Source organism: Mus pahari, chromosome 1 (assembly GCF_900095145.1).
Source record: "Mus pahari chromosome 1, PAHARI_EIJ_v1.1, whole genome shotgun sequence".
Taxonomy (NCBI): domain Eukaryota; kingdom Metazoa; phylum Chordata; class Mammalia; order Rodentia; family Muridae; genus Mus; species Mus pahari.
Genome location: NC_034590.1, coordinates 99,900,907 through 99,915,243, shown reverse-complemented (window position 1 = coordinate 99,915,243; position 14,337 = coordinate 99,900,907). Strand labels below are relative to the sequence as shown.

The 14,337-nt window shown below is 38.8% G+C and overlaps 1 protein-coding gene across 4 annotated transcripts in view; it reads left to right on the top strand.

Annotated features, from left to right (window-relative positions):
• The window catches only part of Ate1 (arginyltransferase 1), a 114,047-nt gene that overhangs the window by 44,005 nt on the left and 55,705 nt on the right, over positions 1-14,337 (top strand). For all 4 annotated transcript variants that reach the window (XM_021191919.1, XM_021191914.1, XM_021191911.1 and 1 more), the window contains exons 9-10: positions 5,169-5,350; positions 8,383-8,482. In XM_021191919.1, coding sequence (XP_021047578.1) covers positions 5,169-5,350; positions 8,383-8,482 — 282 coding nt within the window. The remainder of the gene's footprint in view (positions 1-5,168; positions 5,351-8,382; positions 8,483-14,337) is intronic.

Here is a 14,337-nt window from a genome sequence, read left to right as displayed (position 1 = left end):
CCTTATCTTTACCGCCTTCGCCTTCGGAAAATCCTCTCAAACGACTTCCTCTCTGCTAATTACTCTGAGCCTAGCTTGTCTGGGGCATCATGGAGGAACAGGAAGGCAGTTGGGTGAGGAGACAGGTGTATTTTGTTAGGATAAATAAGCACTCATTTGGGGAACAGTTTGGCTGAAAGTGAGACCTGGCCTATTAATATTCATGTCATCTCTACATGGTGCTTTGGAAACGGAAACTGCACTGCATAGCTCATTAATCACCAAAGCTCAGCCATCTTTCCTCTGAATTCAAGGTGAATTTTCTTTTGTATAGCTGAGGGGAGCTTTATTATTTTCTTCTGTTATCAGCTAAATCCTTGAAACAGAAGATCTTGTGAAAATTTTCTGATTTATTCCTTTGCACAACCTAAACTGCAAACTGCAGACTTGGAAAGAAACATTAAGTATTACTAACCCCATCACTGACAGACTTACAGGGAAATAAAAGGTAGCAGTTGTAGTTTACATGACTTTGCTCTTAAGGGCCCTCTGTGTAATTGTGTAAACACGAGGTCTTTGGGAATGTGCCATTCAGACTGAACAAAAGTTGGCTTAAGTTTGTTTAATTGGTCTCCTTTTATTTGTATCTTACCATTCGTTTCTCAAAACTGAAATAGAAGGCAAGTCCTGTTTTTTGTTTGTTTGATTTTTTTTTTTAACCTTAAAGTTTGTAGGCTCCTTATATTTTAAAGACAGAAAAAATGTGGCTTATGCCTTGCTGCATGTGCCAGAGGGTCCTCACGGCCAGTGCTGTCTTCACAGTGCCGAGGTGCCGTTAGCCTTCCTGACTGACTCTCTTTCTCATGAGTGGACAGACTGTTTTCTAGAGGCTCCATGATGTTAGCAGGTTAAATGCACAGGCAAACATGAGACTCAAGTTGTCTTCTGTTACAGGTTTGAAAAAAATGCAGAACCATGTAACTGTCCTCTGGTATTGTTTTTTTTGTTTGTTTGGTTTTTTTTTGTTGTTGTTTTTAATCTCGGAAAGTGCAGTATCTTTTCCCCATCACAGACTGAATGAAACATATTGAACTTATTGTATTTTAAATGAATTATTAGATATATTTTTTAAAATCTCACTTTTGATAAATTGGTAAATATCTGTAAATGTATTCCATTAGATGTAAACTCTTGGGAGTTCTCTCTACTTTTCTAAGTATAAGGGGTTTTGAGACCTGTTAGCTTATATGATGTCCTTGGCTTTAAGGTAAATAGCCCTTTACTTTTTTTCTCAAATAGTGTGCTTTCCTATGTAATATGTAATTTCTTTTTCTCCCACTGTGTTAGTGACAGTTGAGCAGTGCTGACAAAAGGCCTTAACTAAAGAGGTTTAAAACTGTGTTGGCCACACAGTAATGAAGTAGCATTCTCAAGTCAGTAAGCATTGGTGACATGGGGATGCCTCCTTAGCAAGGGCTTCTGAGCTTCTTGAAAAAAGGGAGCTGTTATTCTCAGACTTAGCTCTTTCTGATCTCAGTGAAATGATGGTAGAAGAGGAGAGCTAGGCATGTCCAACCTTTTGATGTTGTGACATGATGATGTCACTTACAGAGTTCATACTAGAGAACCTCGAAATTGAATTAGAGAAAACAAACAAAGAAAACAACACCGGGCCTGTTTTATGCATATCTTGTGTTCCCTTGGATTCAGGGCATAATATCTATGTAAATTTGATATTTTTCTACGAACTTAAAATAGTGTAAACTATCTCTCTTGGTTAACTCCTCTGCTCCTTTGAGTGGTTCAGTTGCTTGAGTACTGACACTGGATTCCAATGAGCCCATTTGTGTATATCCTGCCCAATCCTAAAGTCTCAATCACTTCTCCTAGCACTGGTTTCTTTGATTGCAGAAAATGTACTAAGATCTTGGCAATCGGGTGTGCTCATTTCTCCTTGGGTGTTTCTTTCAGGTCCTCTCAGCTGACAGAAAAGGGAATGTGTGTGTATAGTAACTCTGAGTATGCACATCCTTATAGTATGCACATTTCTGTGTGTAACCATCTGTGTTTACAGCAAGCCGGGCATGAGTTCTCACAGTCAACTAGAATCCATCATCACTGGATCACTCTAGCTAGCCACAGCAGTGAGACCCCTACCACATATTATGTTTGTTTAATTGTTTGTTACACATACAGCGCTGTCAGAATTGTTACCCTGGAGCCCATGGGAAACAGTTTCATCAGGGTGTAGTAAGCACATGCACTTCCTTTTGTTTGTACCTATGTAAGCTGCTTTCATTTCCAGCTCTTTCAGTAAGACTATTCCATACATTTGTACTACAGTTACATTTTATTGTTAAGTTTATGTGCCTTCATAATACTTTCTAAATGATTTGTAGAATTTTGTAGAATTAATATTTACTCTCATTTAAAGTGCTGACTTTTGATAAAAATGCTTAACATATTGTCTTTGCTGTTACGGTATCATACAGAACAGTCTTATCCCCTAAAAGGGCCCATGTTTCATCTATATTAATTCCTCACCTAGACCTCTCAAAGTCTTGATAATAGGCTTGCTGCAGTTTTGATTGGGATTATATTGTCTGCGCAGCAACTTGAAAAGAGCTGTTATCATAACAGTTTTAAGTTGCTGGTGGGATTGCAAGCTTGTACAACCACTCTGGAAATCAGTCTGGCGGTTCCTCAGAAAATCGGACATAGTACTACCGGAGGACCCAACAATACCTCTTCTGGGCATATACCCAGAAGATCTTCCAACTGGTAGTAAGGACACATGCTCCACTATGTTCATAGCAGCTTTATTTATAATAGCCAGAAGCTGGAAAGAACCCAGATGTCCCTCAATAGAGGAATNGATACAGAAACTGTGGTACATTTACACAATGGAGTACTCAGCTATTAAAAACAATGAATTTATGAAATTCTTGGGCAAATGGATGTATCTGGAGGATATCATCCTGAGTGAGGTAACCCAATCACAAAAGAAGTCACTAGATATGCACTCACTGATAAGCGGATATTAGCCCAGAAACTTAGAATACCCAAGATACATTATGCAAAACACAAGAAAACCAAGAAGGATGACCATCGTGTGGATACTCCATTCCTCCTTAGAATAAGGAACAAAATACTCATGAAAGGATACAGGTACAGAGACAAAATTTAGAGCTAAGATGAAAGGATGGACTATTCAGAGACTACCCCATCCGGGAATCCATCCCATCATCAGCCACCAAACCTAGATACTAATGCACATGCCAGCAAGATTCTGCTGAAGGGACCCTGATATAGCGGCCTCTTGTGAGGCTATGCCAGTGCCTGGCAAACACAGAAGTGGATGCTCACAGCCAGCTATTGGATGGAACACAGGGTCCCCAATGGAGGAGCTAGAGAAAGTACCCAAGGAGCTGAAGGGGGCTGCAATCCTGTAGGTGGAACAACAATATGAACTAACCAGTAACCCCTGAGCTTGTGTCTCTAGCTGCATATATAGCAGAAGATGGCCTAATCGGTCATCACTGGGAAGAGAGGCCGCTTGGTCTTGCAAACTTTATATGACCCAGCACAAGGGAACGCCTGGGCCAAGTAGTGGGAGTGGGTGGGTAGGGGAGCGGGGGCGGGGGGGGGTGTATAGGGAACTTTCAGGATAGCATTTGAAATGTAAATAAAGAAAATAATAATAAAAAAAAAAGAAAAGAAAAAAAAGAAAAATATGTTGGCTGAAGAGATGGCTCAGTGGTTAAGAGCACTGGCTGCTCTTCCAGAGGACCTGAGTTCAATTCCCAGCAACCATATGGTGGCTCACAACCATCTGTAATGGGATCCGATACCCTTTTCTGGTGTGTCTGAAGAATAGTGACAGTGCATTCACACACATAAAATAAGCAGTAAATAAATCTTTTAAAAAATGTGCTGTTCCATTTATTCAGGCCTTTGACTTCCTTCATATAAGTTTTGTACTTTGCAGTGAATAGAATCCATACATGTAACCTTTAATCTTAGCTTTCTTTTCATTGTGTTTTTAATTTTACATTCCTGTCATTGTTATTATAAAGGAAAAGAATTGAATTTCACATCTTAACCTTTCAATCTAGGCTTTGCTCTAATTGCTTATTAGTTACAGTTTTTCTCCATTCTTTGGGATTTTTTTTTTTTTTACAGTCATGTCATCTGTAAAGAACAAGTTGATGTTTTTCTTCCTTACTCTGAGTTAATCCCTTTCTCCCTGTCCCTCCTTTTTCCTTTCCTCACTTCCTCTTCCTCTTCAACCACTCCTTTTGACCCCCCTCCCCACAGTTTCTCTCCCTTAGGACTTGCACATGCTAGGCAAATACCTTATTATCCATCTACTTCCCCACACCCCTTTATTCCCTTCCACCTTCATTATCTTAGCTGGGACTTCAAATCTGATACTAATAGGACCCTGTCTTCATAATCTGAGGTGGGGAAGGAGAGAGAAATGAGTTTCTCATTTTTTTTTTAAATTTTATTTATTTATTTATTTATTTATTTATTTATTTATTATATGTTAAGTACACTGTAGCTGTCTTCAGACACACCAGAAGAGGGCATCAGATCTCATTACAGATGGTTGTATGCCACCATGTGGTTGCTGGGATTTGAACTCAGGACCTTCGGAAGAGCATTTAGTGCTCTTAACCACTGAGCCATCTCTCCAGCCCCCGAGTTTCGTATTGTTAACTATACTGTTAGCTATGGTTTTTTTGTGGATGTTTTTAAACAGCTTGAGGCATCTCTTCCCTGTCACTTATAGAAGTTTTTGTTCAGCTGGTGGAATGTGTCTCATATTTCCTGATTAATGGACTGAACAGTGTGTGTGTGTGTGTGTGTGTGTGTGCACGCATGTGTAGTCCTGTGGATGAGGTGGGTCACATTAATTACCTTTCTCTCTTTCTTTTTCCCCTTTCTTTTATTCTCTTCCTCCCCTTACTCTTCCCCCTCCTTCCCTCCCTTTCTTTCCCACCCTCTTTATTTTTAAAGATTGAGTTTTTTCATGCTAACTCACTCTTTATCTGGATGGTGGTCACAAAAAAACAAATTTTAGGACTTATTAACTCAAACAAAATAAAAACCTGTTTAGATTAAGCGATCTTTTTAATTGAAGAAAATGACTTCCTGCTGATGTGCCTGTGTCTGCTTTTTCATAGGCAGAGCACCCTGCTAATGGACCAGAATGTGGTTATGGCTCTTTTCACCAGCAGTACTGGCTTGATGGGAAGATCATTGCTGTGGGGGTGATAGACATCCTCCCATACTGTGTGTCTTCTGTGTATCTCTACTACGATCCTGATTATTCATTTCTGTCTTTGGGTGTCTATTCAGCATTAAGGTAAGGCTGCTTTGTACAGTAGTAGTGAATTATACCAATTTGTCTATATCTCATTGTGTAATGGGAGGAGCCCTCCTTTTGATAGTATGCTAATTTGCTGGTATAGTCTCATAGCTGTATATTAATATTTAAAAGTTACAGTTTTAGGATGCTGGAGAGATGGCTCAGCAGTTCAAAGCCCTTTCCGTTCTTTCATAGGATAGGATTTCAGTTGCCAGCACTCTTAGATAGCTGCCGACAGCCACTTGTAACTCCAACCCCAGGGAGCCCTGCTGGCCCGCTTCTGGATTCTGTGGGAACTTTCTTGTAATTGTGTGTGCGCGCACGTGCGAGCATTTACACACAAGCATGTATATACTCACATGCACACGGGGAGGGGGAGGATAAAATAAACCTTTCTCAAAAAGATCATAGCTTTAGAAATGATGCCATTGTTTGATGGTAATTCTCTAGCTTTTAATTTTTTTTATATATTCTGTGAGTATAAGAAATCATTGTGGATTCCTGTGAGATTGTTTAGCAGGTAAAGTGCTTTCTGGGTAAGACTGATGTCCTGAGTTTCATCCCTAGGACTCATGTAAAGGTGGAAGGATAGGAGTGAGTCTAAAAAGGCCATGACATATTCTCTTCACCCCCATTATATACACACAATAATAGTAAATGTGGTTTTCAAAGGGAAACCACATGTTTGGATTTTTCATATATATGTTTATCCCCTGTCAGAATCATTTATATTCCTTAAGTATGACATTATTTATATTGTTATCACTATCATATATAGTCTCTCATTATGAATTAAAGATATAACAAATGTGGTATGGATGAATTAAAGGAATCTGCTGAAAGAAATACAGTTAGAGAGTTGCACTTTTTTCCCCCTAAGGACAGGGGCACCTTTGACCGTCATTTCATTAGGCACATGGTTTTGTGAACATCTAGAGTGTAGACCCATGGACTCAGAAGGAGTGGTGTCGTAAAGCAGTCTTACAAGACTTACATGTTTAGTCTGCTGCTGACTGTAGAAGCATCATGAAGGATGTGGTTGTCCAAGTATACAAATCAGCAGTGGGGAATTCCTGATTGTCTGCTGGTATCGGTGGCCCTTGTTAGAAAATGATTTCCCATTTGTGGCCATAACTCCAAATACATGTTACACAGCACAAATGTCTTTAATGGCAAGAAGGTTGTGGTGGTGTCATCTTTAGAGTATTTGTTTCCATTCTTTTTTCTGCTTATCTGTATCTCTAATAACTAAAAGGAGGAGGTTCGTAACATGGGTTTTGCTTTTGTTTTTGGGTAGCTTGAGTCTCTTTTTCCCTCTGTGCTTTTCTCACTGTGTTTGAGTCTTACAGTTACATTCTTAGATTATTATGAAGTGTGCTGCCAGATTACCTTGGTTTTTATATATGTATTATTTTCCTGAATTATCAAAGTTAGAAGTCTTGATGCTTTTCTCAAAATTAACAATTTGAGTTTTATAAGTTGGGCTGATAATAATTTTCCCTATGTCTTACTGCCCATTTGACATTGCCTGCCTGACATTTTTCTTTACATTAATGTATCAACAAACTTTTATTACACAAGGTTTATAACTGGTCTCTGTTCTATGAAACAATTTAAAGGCTAGACTATCTTAGAGATAGTGAAGGTGGTCAAATTCAGGCTGTATTTTGAAGAGCGAGCCCATTGACTTGCTGGATAGTTGAAGGTGGCTCATGAATTTGGGTAAATGATAGTGCAGTGACCAAAAATAGACAGGGCTGAATAAACAAGTGCCATCTTGATTAGCCAGTGTGTGGTCATGAGTTACTGAGTGTGGGTGCTGTGCTGTGTCCGTTTGCTTGAGTACATACATTCTTTCCACAGTTTGAGTCTTAAAAGTTGATTAGCTTTAGGAACAGTAACACTCTGTTAAAGAAGCATTTTAAATATTTTTTTTTGATAACCTTCAGAGATTTAAATTTGTACTTGAAAAATGAACAGAGGGTTCCATCAATTAGTATTCAGGAGGTTGACATTGGAGGATTGGGAGTCTGAGGTCAGTTGGGGCTCCAACGCAGGTTAAGAGATGCTTCACTAGAAAGTAAGACCCTGCCTAACAGAAGATAGCCAAAGCTCTTGAATGTTATATCTCCATTGCTACTGTTAGAAAGAACAAGAAAGAAAACTTTCAAAAGGCAAAAAATGCTCTGCATGCTTAGAAATTGCTAACACTCTCCTACACAGCCTGCTTATTCAGCTGGACAAGTAGGGAAGATTTGTGCCAAGATTGATCTCACTACAAATTATAACCACTTCTCATATAAGCCTTGCAGTGAAGGCTTGGCTTCTCTGGTTGAGCAGTCCTCATCTCTGCTAACAAAGAGAAGGCATGGAGAGAGAGCATGTGCTGTCTATTGTCCCTCTCAGTCTAAGGAAATTGTATGTCCACTGTGCTACACAAAGAGTTATGAATCATATATGCAGAAAGAGCTGAGTGTAAATGCATATATAACTTTTCTTGAAACTTATTGGCTATTAAATTTTTTAAAGATTTATTTTATTTATATGAGTACACTGTAGCTATCATATATGGGCATCGGATCCCATTACAGATAGTTATGAGCCACTATGTGGTTGCTGGGAATTGAACTCAGGACCTCTGGGAGAGCAGTCAGTGCTGTTAACCTTTGAGCCATCTCTCCATCCCTCACTATTAAATTTTTAAAATTTTGTTGTGCTGTTAAAATAGTCCAGATTCCTTGAACATTTTAGGGCATAGTGAATAATATTATACCTTTATTTTATGTCGTACTGTTTGTAGATCAGCTCTTTTTTCCTATTAAAGTATAAAATCTGAACATAGGAGTATTTATTTGAAATAATTTAGAGGTTATTGGGGGTATCTCTGTAGTAATAATCATAAAGTTTTTAAAAAAAACCAGTTTTCTCTTAGAGTTGAGTATTTTGCTTCTTTCCATTATGTTTTATTTGAAAATTGAAACCAAAATTAACTGTATTTTTTTTTTTTTTGGTTTGTTTTCTTTTGGCAGAGAAATTGCTTTTACTAGACAACTGCATGAGAAAACATCGCAACTCAGCTATTATTATATGGGTTTCTACATTCATTCCTGTCCCAAGATGAGATACAAGGTAATGGCAGCTTCGTGCCTGTGCCAGTTTTTATTACAAAAGATGAATTTTCAGTACAATGTGCGTCTTGGGGCACACCACTTGGTGTGTAGGCAGTCCATGTGGGCATGGGTTATTAAGGAGACAATTTTGCTCACTCATAAAGAGTTCTTTCTGCAGTGAGAAGGATCATAGCCTCCTCTATGCTGACATGGACTATGCATTCGTTGTTGTGAGATTTAAGGATTTTTACAATTTCCTTTAAAAAAAATAGTTGTCAACAGTCTCTTTAGTGAAGGCCGTTGATGCTTCTTCAGTGGTAGTGTGCAGCTTCAGAGGGTAAGAGTGCTTTCCACTGAGACCATCACTCTTGTCTGCTTCACTGAGTGGTGGTTTGCTCTGAAGACCATAGAAATAAAGTGGGGACCTCCCTTTTAAAATGTGTATTGCAGGTGATGCTGGGGAAGTTGTAGCATAAAACAGGGTCATGCAGCGGTTGGTAGATGGCCTAGGAGGACATGGGGTTTTCTTCCAGAGTGGAGGAGGAAGGAAGGAGGGGCTCAAATGAAGAGTAGGTGTGATGGGGGAGGCAGGAGTCAGAGTGCCAAACCCAGGAGGCCTTCATAGAAGAAAGAACAAGTAGACAATTGGGACACCTGTCCTGTCTGTAAACAGGATTTCTTTTTTCTAAATAATGTAAAACAACTTAAAAACATGTGAAAGCAAAAACTGTTTACTGTGTGCCCACTACTCTGCAGTGACTCCTCCTCCTCCTCTTACCCGTTAGTTCTTCCACTCAGTTTCCACCTTCATCTCCTTTTAAATTATTTTGGAACATACTAAAGATGGCCCTTTGGCCCTTGTTTTTTTTTTTATTTTTTTTTATTTTTTGGAAGGCAGGGTCTAAATCAAGTGTAGTTGGCCTGAAGAATTTGATATGTGAACTGTGCTAGTCTCAAACCCTCATCTGCCTGCCTCCCAAGTGCTAGGATTAAAGACATGAGCTACCCTGCTAGCCATGGATGTCTTTTTAAACTGAAGAGTCTAGGACTGCTTTCCCCCCCCTCTTGTATTTTGAGGTGCTAGGAATAAAAGCCAGGACCTTATGTGTCCTACCATGAGTTATGCCTGAGCCCCCAAGAATATCCTTATATTTGTAAATGTTTTTAGTGGGTATTTATGAAGCATCATAAGCACTTTGAAAGTGATTACAGTTTTACTACCACACCTGAAGACTGTAGACAGTGTTTCTAAATATCTTCCATGATACAGTCAGTGATCCTATTTCCTGTCTGTTTCACCATCATTTTAGTTGACTTAGGACTTGAACAAGGGTCATACATTACATTTGGATAATATATTTTAAATCTCTTTAATCGAATATATATATAACATTTCTTTTTTTTTCCTTCCTGTCCTTTGAAAGAATAATTTACTGGACTTAGTTGTGATCTTGACTTGCAAGCTTTGAGGTTGAGTATTGAATAGCTGGTGGTTCCAGTGTCAGCAGTCCTGGTCTCAAAAAGCAGGACTGACTTTGGTTTCCTCAGCCATCATTTCAGCGTTTAGGAATTACTTTTCCTGCAATGTACACTGGATGCTAAAACTAAATTTGACATTTATATAATAACAGTATTTTACATCTCTCACCCCCAAATTCAAGTGTGTCCTGTTTATATACATCAGGTGAAGTCTGTTGATAGTTATCTTCATTTTGTTTCCTAACTAGCTTTGCTGCATAGTAGATTTTTGTGCATATGTGTTCGTGTGTGTGTGTGTGTGTGTGTGTGTGTGTGTGTGTATGAGAGAGAGAGAGAGAGAGAGAGAGAGAGAGAGAGAGAGAGAGAGCATGTTCACACACTCAAATGTAATTGCTCAGGTGCCATCCAATTTGTAAAAAATGTAGGTTTCTCATTGGCTTGGATTTTACCCAGCGAGTTTATCTCCAGGGATCTGCCTAGCTCTAGCTTCCAGCTCAGGAACTGCAAGCATGTATCACCATGTCTAGTCTCTTTTCCTTAGGTTCTGGGGATCAGGCACAGATTCTCCCTAGCACCTTACCAGCTAAGTCATATCTCTAGCCCCTACATAGTTTATGTTTAATACTTAGTGAAAACTTGTTAATGGCTAGAAATGCTGATGAGGAGGAAGTGGCATTAAACATCAGCTGTGTAGGATGGCAAGAAATTCATTTGTTGATTGTGAGTAGGATAGATTCTTCTTTGCAAATATGTTGTAACACAGGGACAGGCACATAGTTATTAGAGAATATGGTAATTCTGTGACTCTAGTTATGGAGTGTAGGTAAGTACTCGGATTCCATAGAAGGGTGTTGTTTATGTGGTACATTTACACAATGGAGTACTACTCAGCTATTAAAAACAGCGACTTCATGAAATTCTTAGGCAAATGGATGGAACTAAAAAATATCCTGAGTGAGGTAACCCAATCATAAAGAGAACACAAATGGTATGCATTTGCTGATAAGTGGATATTACCTCAAAAGCTCAGAATACCCAAGATAAAATTCACAGACCACATGAAACTCAAGAAGAAGGAAGACCAGAGTGTGGGTGCTTCGGTCCTTCTTACAAGTGGAACAAAACACACAGGGGAGGAAATACAGTGACAAAGTGTGGAGCAGAGACTGAAGCAAAGGCCATCCAGAGACTGCCCAACCTGGAGATCCATCCCATATACAGTCACCAAACCCAGCCACTATTGTGGATACCAAGAAGTACATGCTGACAGGAGCCTTATATAGCTGTCTCCTGAGAGGCTCTGCTGGAGCCTGACAAATACAGAGGTGGATGCTCACAGCCATCCATTGGACTGAGCATGAGGACCCTGATGGAGGAGTCAGAGAAAGGACTGAAGGAGCTGAAGGGGTTTGTAACCCCATAGGAAGAGAAGCAATATCAACCAACCAGACACCCCAGAACCCCCAGGGACTAAAGCACCAACCAAAGAGTACACATGGAGTGACCCATGGCTCCAGCCGCTTATGTAACAGAGGATAGCCTTGTTGGCTATCAGTGGGAGGAGAGACCTTTGGTCCTGTGAAGGTTTGATGCCCCAGTGTAGGGGAATGCAGGGATGGGGAGGTAGGAATAGGTGGGTAGTGGAGCACACTCATAGAAGCAGGGGGAGGGGGAATGGAATAGGAGGTTTCAGGGTGGGGTGGGGGTGGAGCTGGGAAAGGGGATAACATTTGAAATGTAAATAAAGAAAATATCCAATAAAAAACAGATAAAAGTTGTGTTTTTGTTTGTTTGTTTGTTTTTTCGAAAAGTATATAGAGTAATGTTCCAAGGAATAATAAAGTTTGGAAGTAAAATCACATTATAAATTGACAACCTGAAATAAAGATTCTGTGTAGTACTGCTGACCTACATTCTAGGTGTTAAGTTATCAGAATAGTACCAAGTAAGGTTTGCTGGCATTCTCCATTGCTTCAATACTTGCAATAGTGTTAAACCTAGCATTTCTTGTTAAATGTTTTGAAAGGTATCTGTAATGGTGAGTGTAAATGTAACTTGGAGTTCCAAGAAGTTTCCATTTCTAGAACCTCTAGGTCAGTATTTGTTTAGAATTTAGAAACACTATCAGGACTGTAAAAAAAGATAGGTGTCATAGGATGAATTGGAGGTCAAAAACAAAAAACAAAAACGTTTCACTCTTTTTCCGTTTAGTGTTCACATTTTATCTTCTAAGGAGAGATGTTTTGTCATGAAGTTGTGTCATTAGTGATTTTGTAGATTTCTGTGGTATGTTAGAATTTCTGTATTAATTTATTCTGTAAAGCCAGCATTTGCCTGGAGTCAACTGTTTTTGAGTACTTAGGTTTTCAAGAAACTACTGATTTTAATCTTGTTAGTTCAGTTTGTTTTTTAGGGGATGAGGTGACTGTTCATTAGGTAAAGTCTCTGCTGAGTAGGCATGGGGACCTGGCTTTGGTACCCAGCACCCATTTAAAGATTTGGGTGTGGAATGTGTGTCTGTAATCACGAGGAGGACTGGCAGACACTGTGGCTTGTTGGCTATCCTGACCGCTGAACTCCAGGTTGGACTCAAAAAGTAAGGTGGAGATAAAGGAAAATACCCAAATTCAACTGCTGTCCTCCACATAGCCATGTACGAAGGAAATTGTATGAATTTACAAGGCAGTACATAAAGCAGTATACCAAGTGTATTAAATTATGCTTGAAGATGCATTAATGATTTTTTATTTTCTTGTACAGATATGTCCAAATTAATAGTCCTCTCTATTTGTCATATAAAATATATTACACATAGAAAAGCAGGTCTGATATTGACAAAATAGCTCTTTTTGCCTGCTTTTTGTCACTCAGTAAGAAACTGTCATAGATATGTGCTCAAATGATGATTCTGTCTTTGCCATGTAGAGTTGAATAAAGGTTTTCATGGTCACTGCTCTTTCCCTGCCTGTCAGAGCTAGTGTTCATTTGCCTCCCCTAGATGGGACTGACCTAGTGACTGACTTTCACTGACTAATGAATCCCATGTCAATTGATATTTCTATTTCTGGACCAGCACTTTTCACTTCTATATTTTGAGTCAGGTGTCTTGTAAAAGGTCCAGCTGATCTACTGGAGTAAGAGGCCTGCCTGTGATGCCTGAGCTACCTTGGATGGTTCAATGCAACTGAATGATTGTTGAATTCAGCAAACCAACAGCAAAGCACCATCTGACCTCTAATCTGCCAGGAGTCCTGAGTTATAAATTATTGTTTTAGGCTACTAAGTATTGGAGCAGTTTGCTACACAGCAATAAATGACAGAAGCATGGTGTAGAAATGGAAATCACCCTATGTTGATTATGTAGGCTCATGTCCTAGAATAAGATCTGGGCAGTTGTTATGGTAGCTCAAAGTGAGAGATTTTGTAGAACCACTGAATTTCTCTGTGGTTATACCAGAAATGCTGTGTAGTTAATGAGAGTTCATCTTTACAAGGTTTTTATTGAAAGCTCTTATTTAGCAAATCATTGTCACATGTCAACAGACTTTGCTTTTGTTTGAGTTACTAATGATGACTACTGGAAGATGAAATCACCATGTGGTCATCTTCATAATTGTATAACAGAACATGTTATAATAAGTTCTTCTCTCTGCTTATGGTTCCTTAGTTTACAGCATTTATAATACTGAAGATGGTTTTACTTACCCATAAGTCTGTGCATTTCTTGTGTACTTAATTCATGAGGAGGCCAGAAAAGGTGGCGAATCGGTTGTGAGTTGCCATGTGGCTGCTTAGAATTGAACCCATGTCTTCTGGAAGAGCAGCCAGTGCTCTTAACTGCTGACCCATCTCTGTAGCCACTACATTTTATTTTTAATGGTCCATTGGTATAAATGTGTTTCTATGATCATATTATCTTTATAACCTCTAGGGTTATGGAGTAAGTCTTTATTTTAAACAAAGAAAAAAAATCCTTTCAGCTTTTGTTCAGATTTTTACTTTGTGTATGGTGAATCTTAATTTCTTTCTTTTCTTTTTTTAAATTTTTTTTGTTTTTTTTCATCTAATTATTCCATCTTTGGTTTGTTATTTTCTAAATTATTAACTCACATCTCAATATTTATCCTCTATTTATGTGTATCAATTTTCTTTCTGTGCTAAAAAGTTTTGCTTCACAATTTTTACTTATTTTACTAAAGCTTTTCAGAAAAGCATTTTCCAAGTCCTTACTATTTACATACCATGCTTACATTATATTTTCCTTTTTACCTGTTTTTGATACATTTAAAAGCTACTCAGTTACTTTTCAAAGTATAAATGGAGTATACTGAAGTTAGGCATAACTTAAAATACTTTGCCCAGTGTTATCTCTTGGTGCTGCTGAGAGGCTGTTGT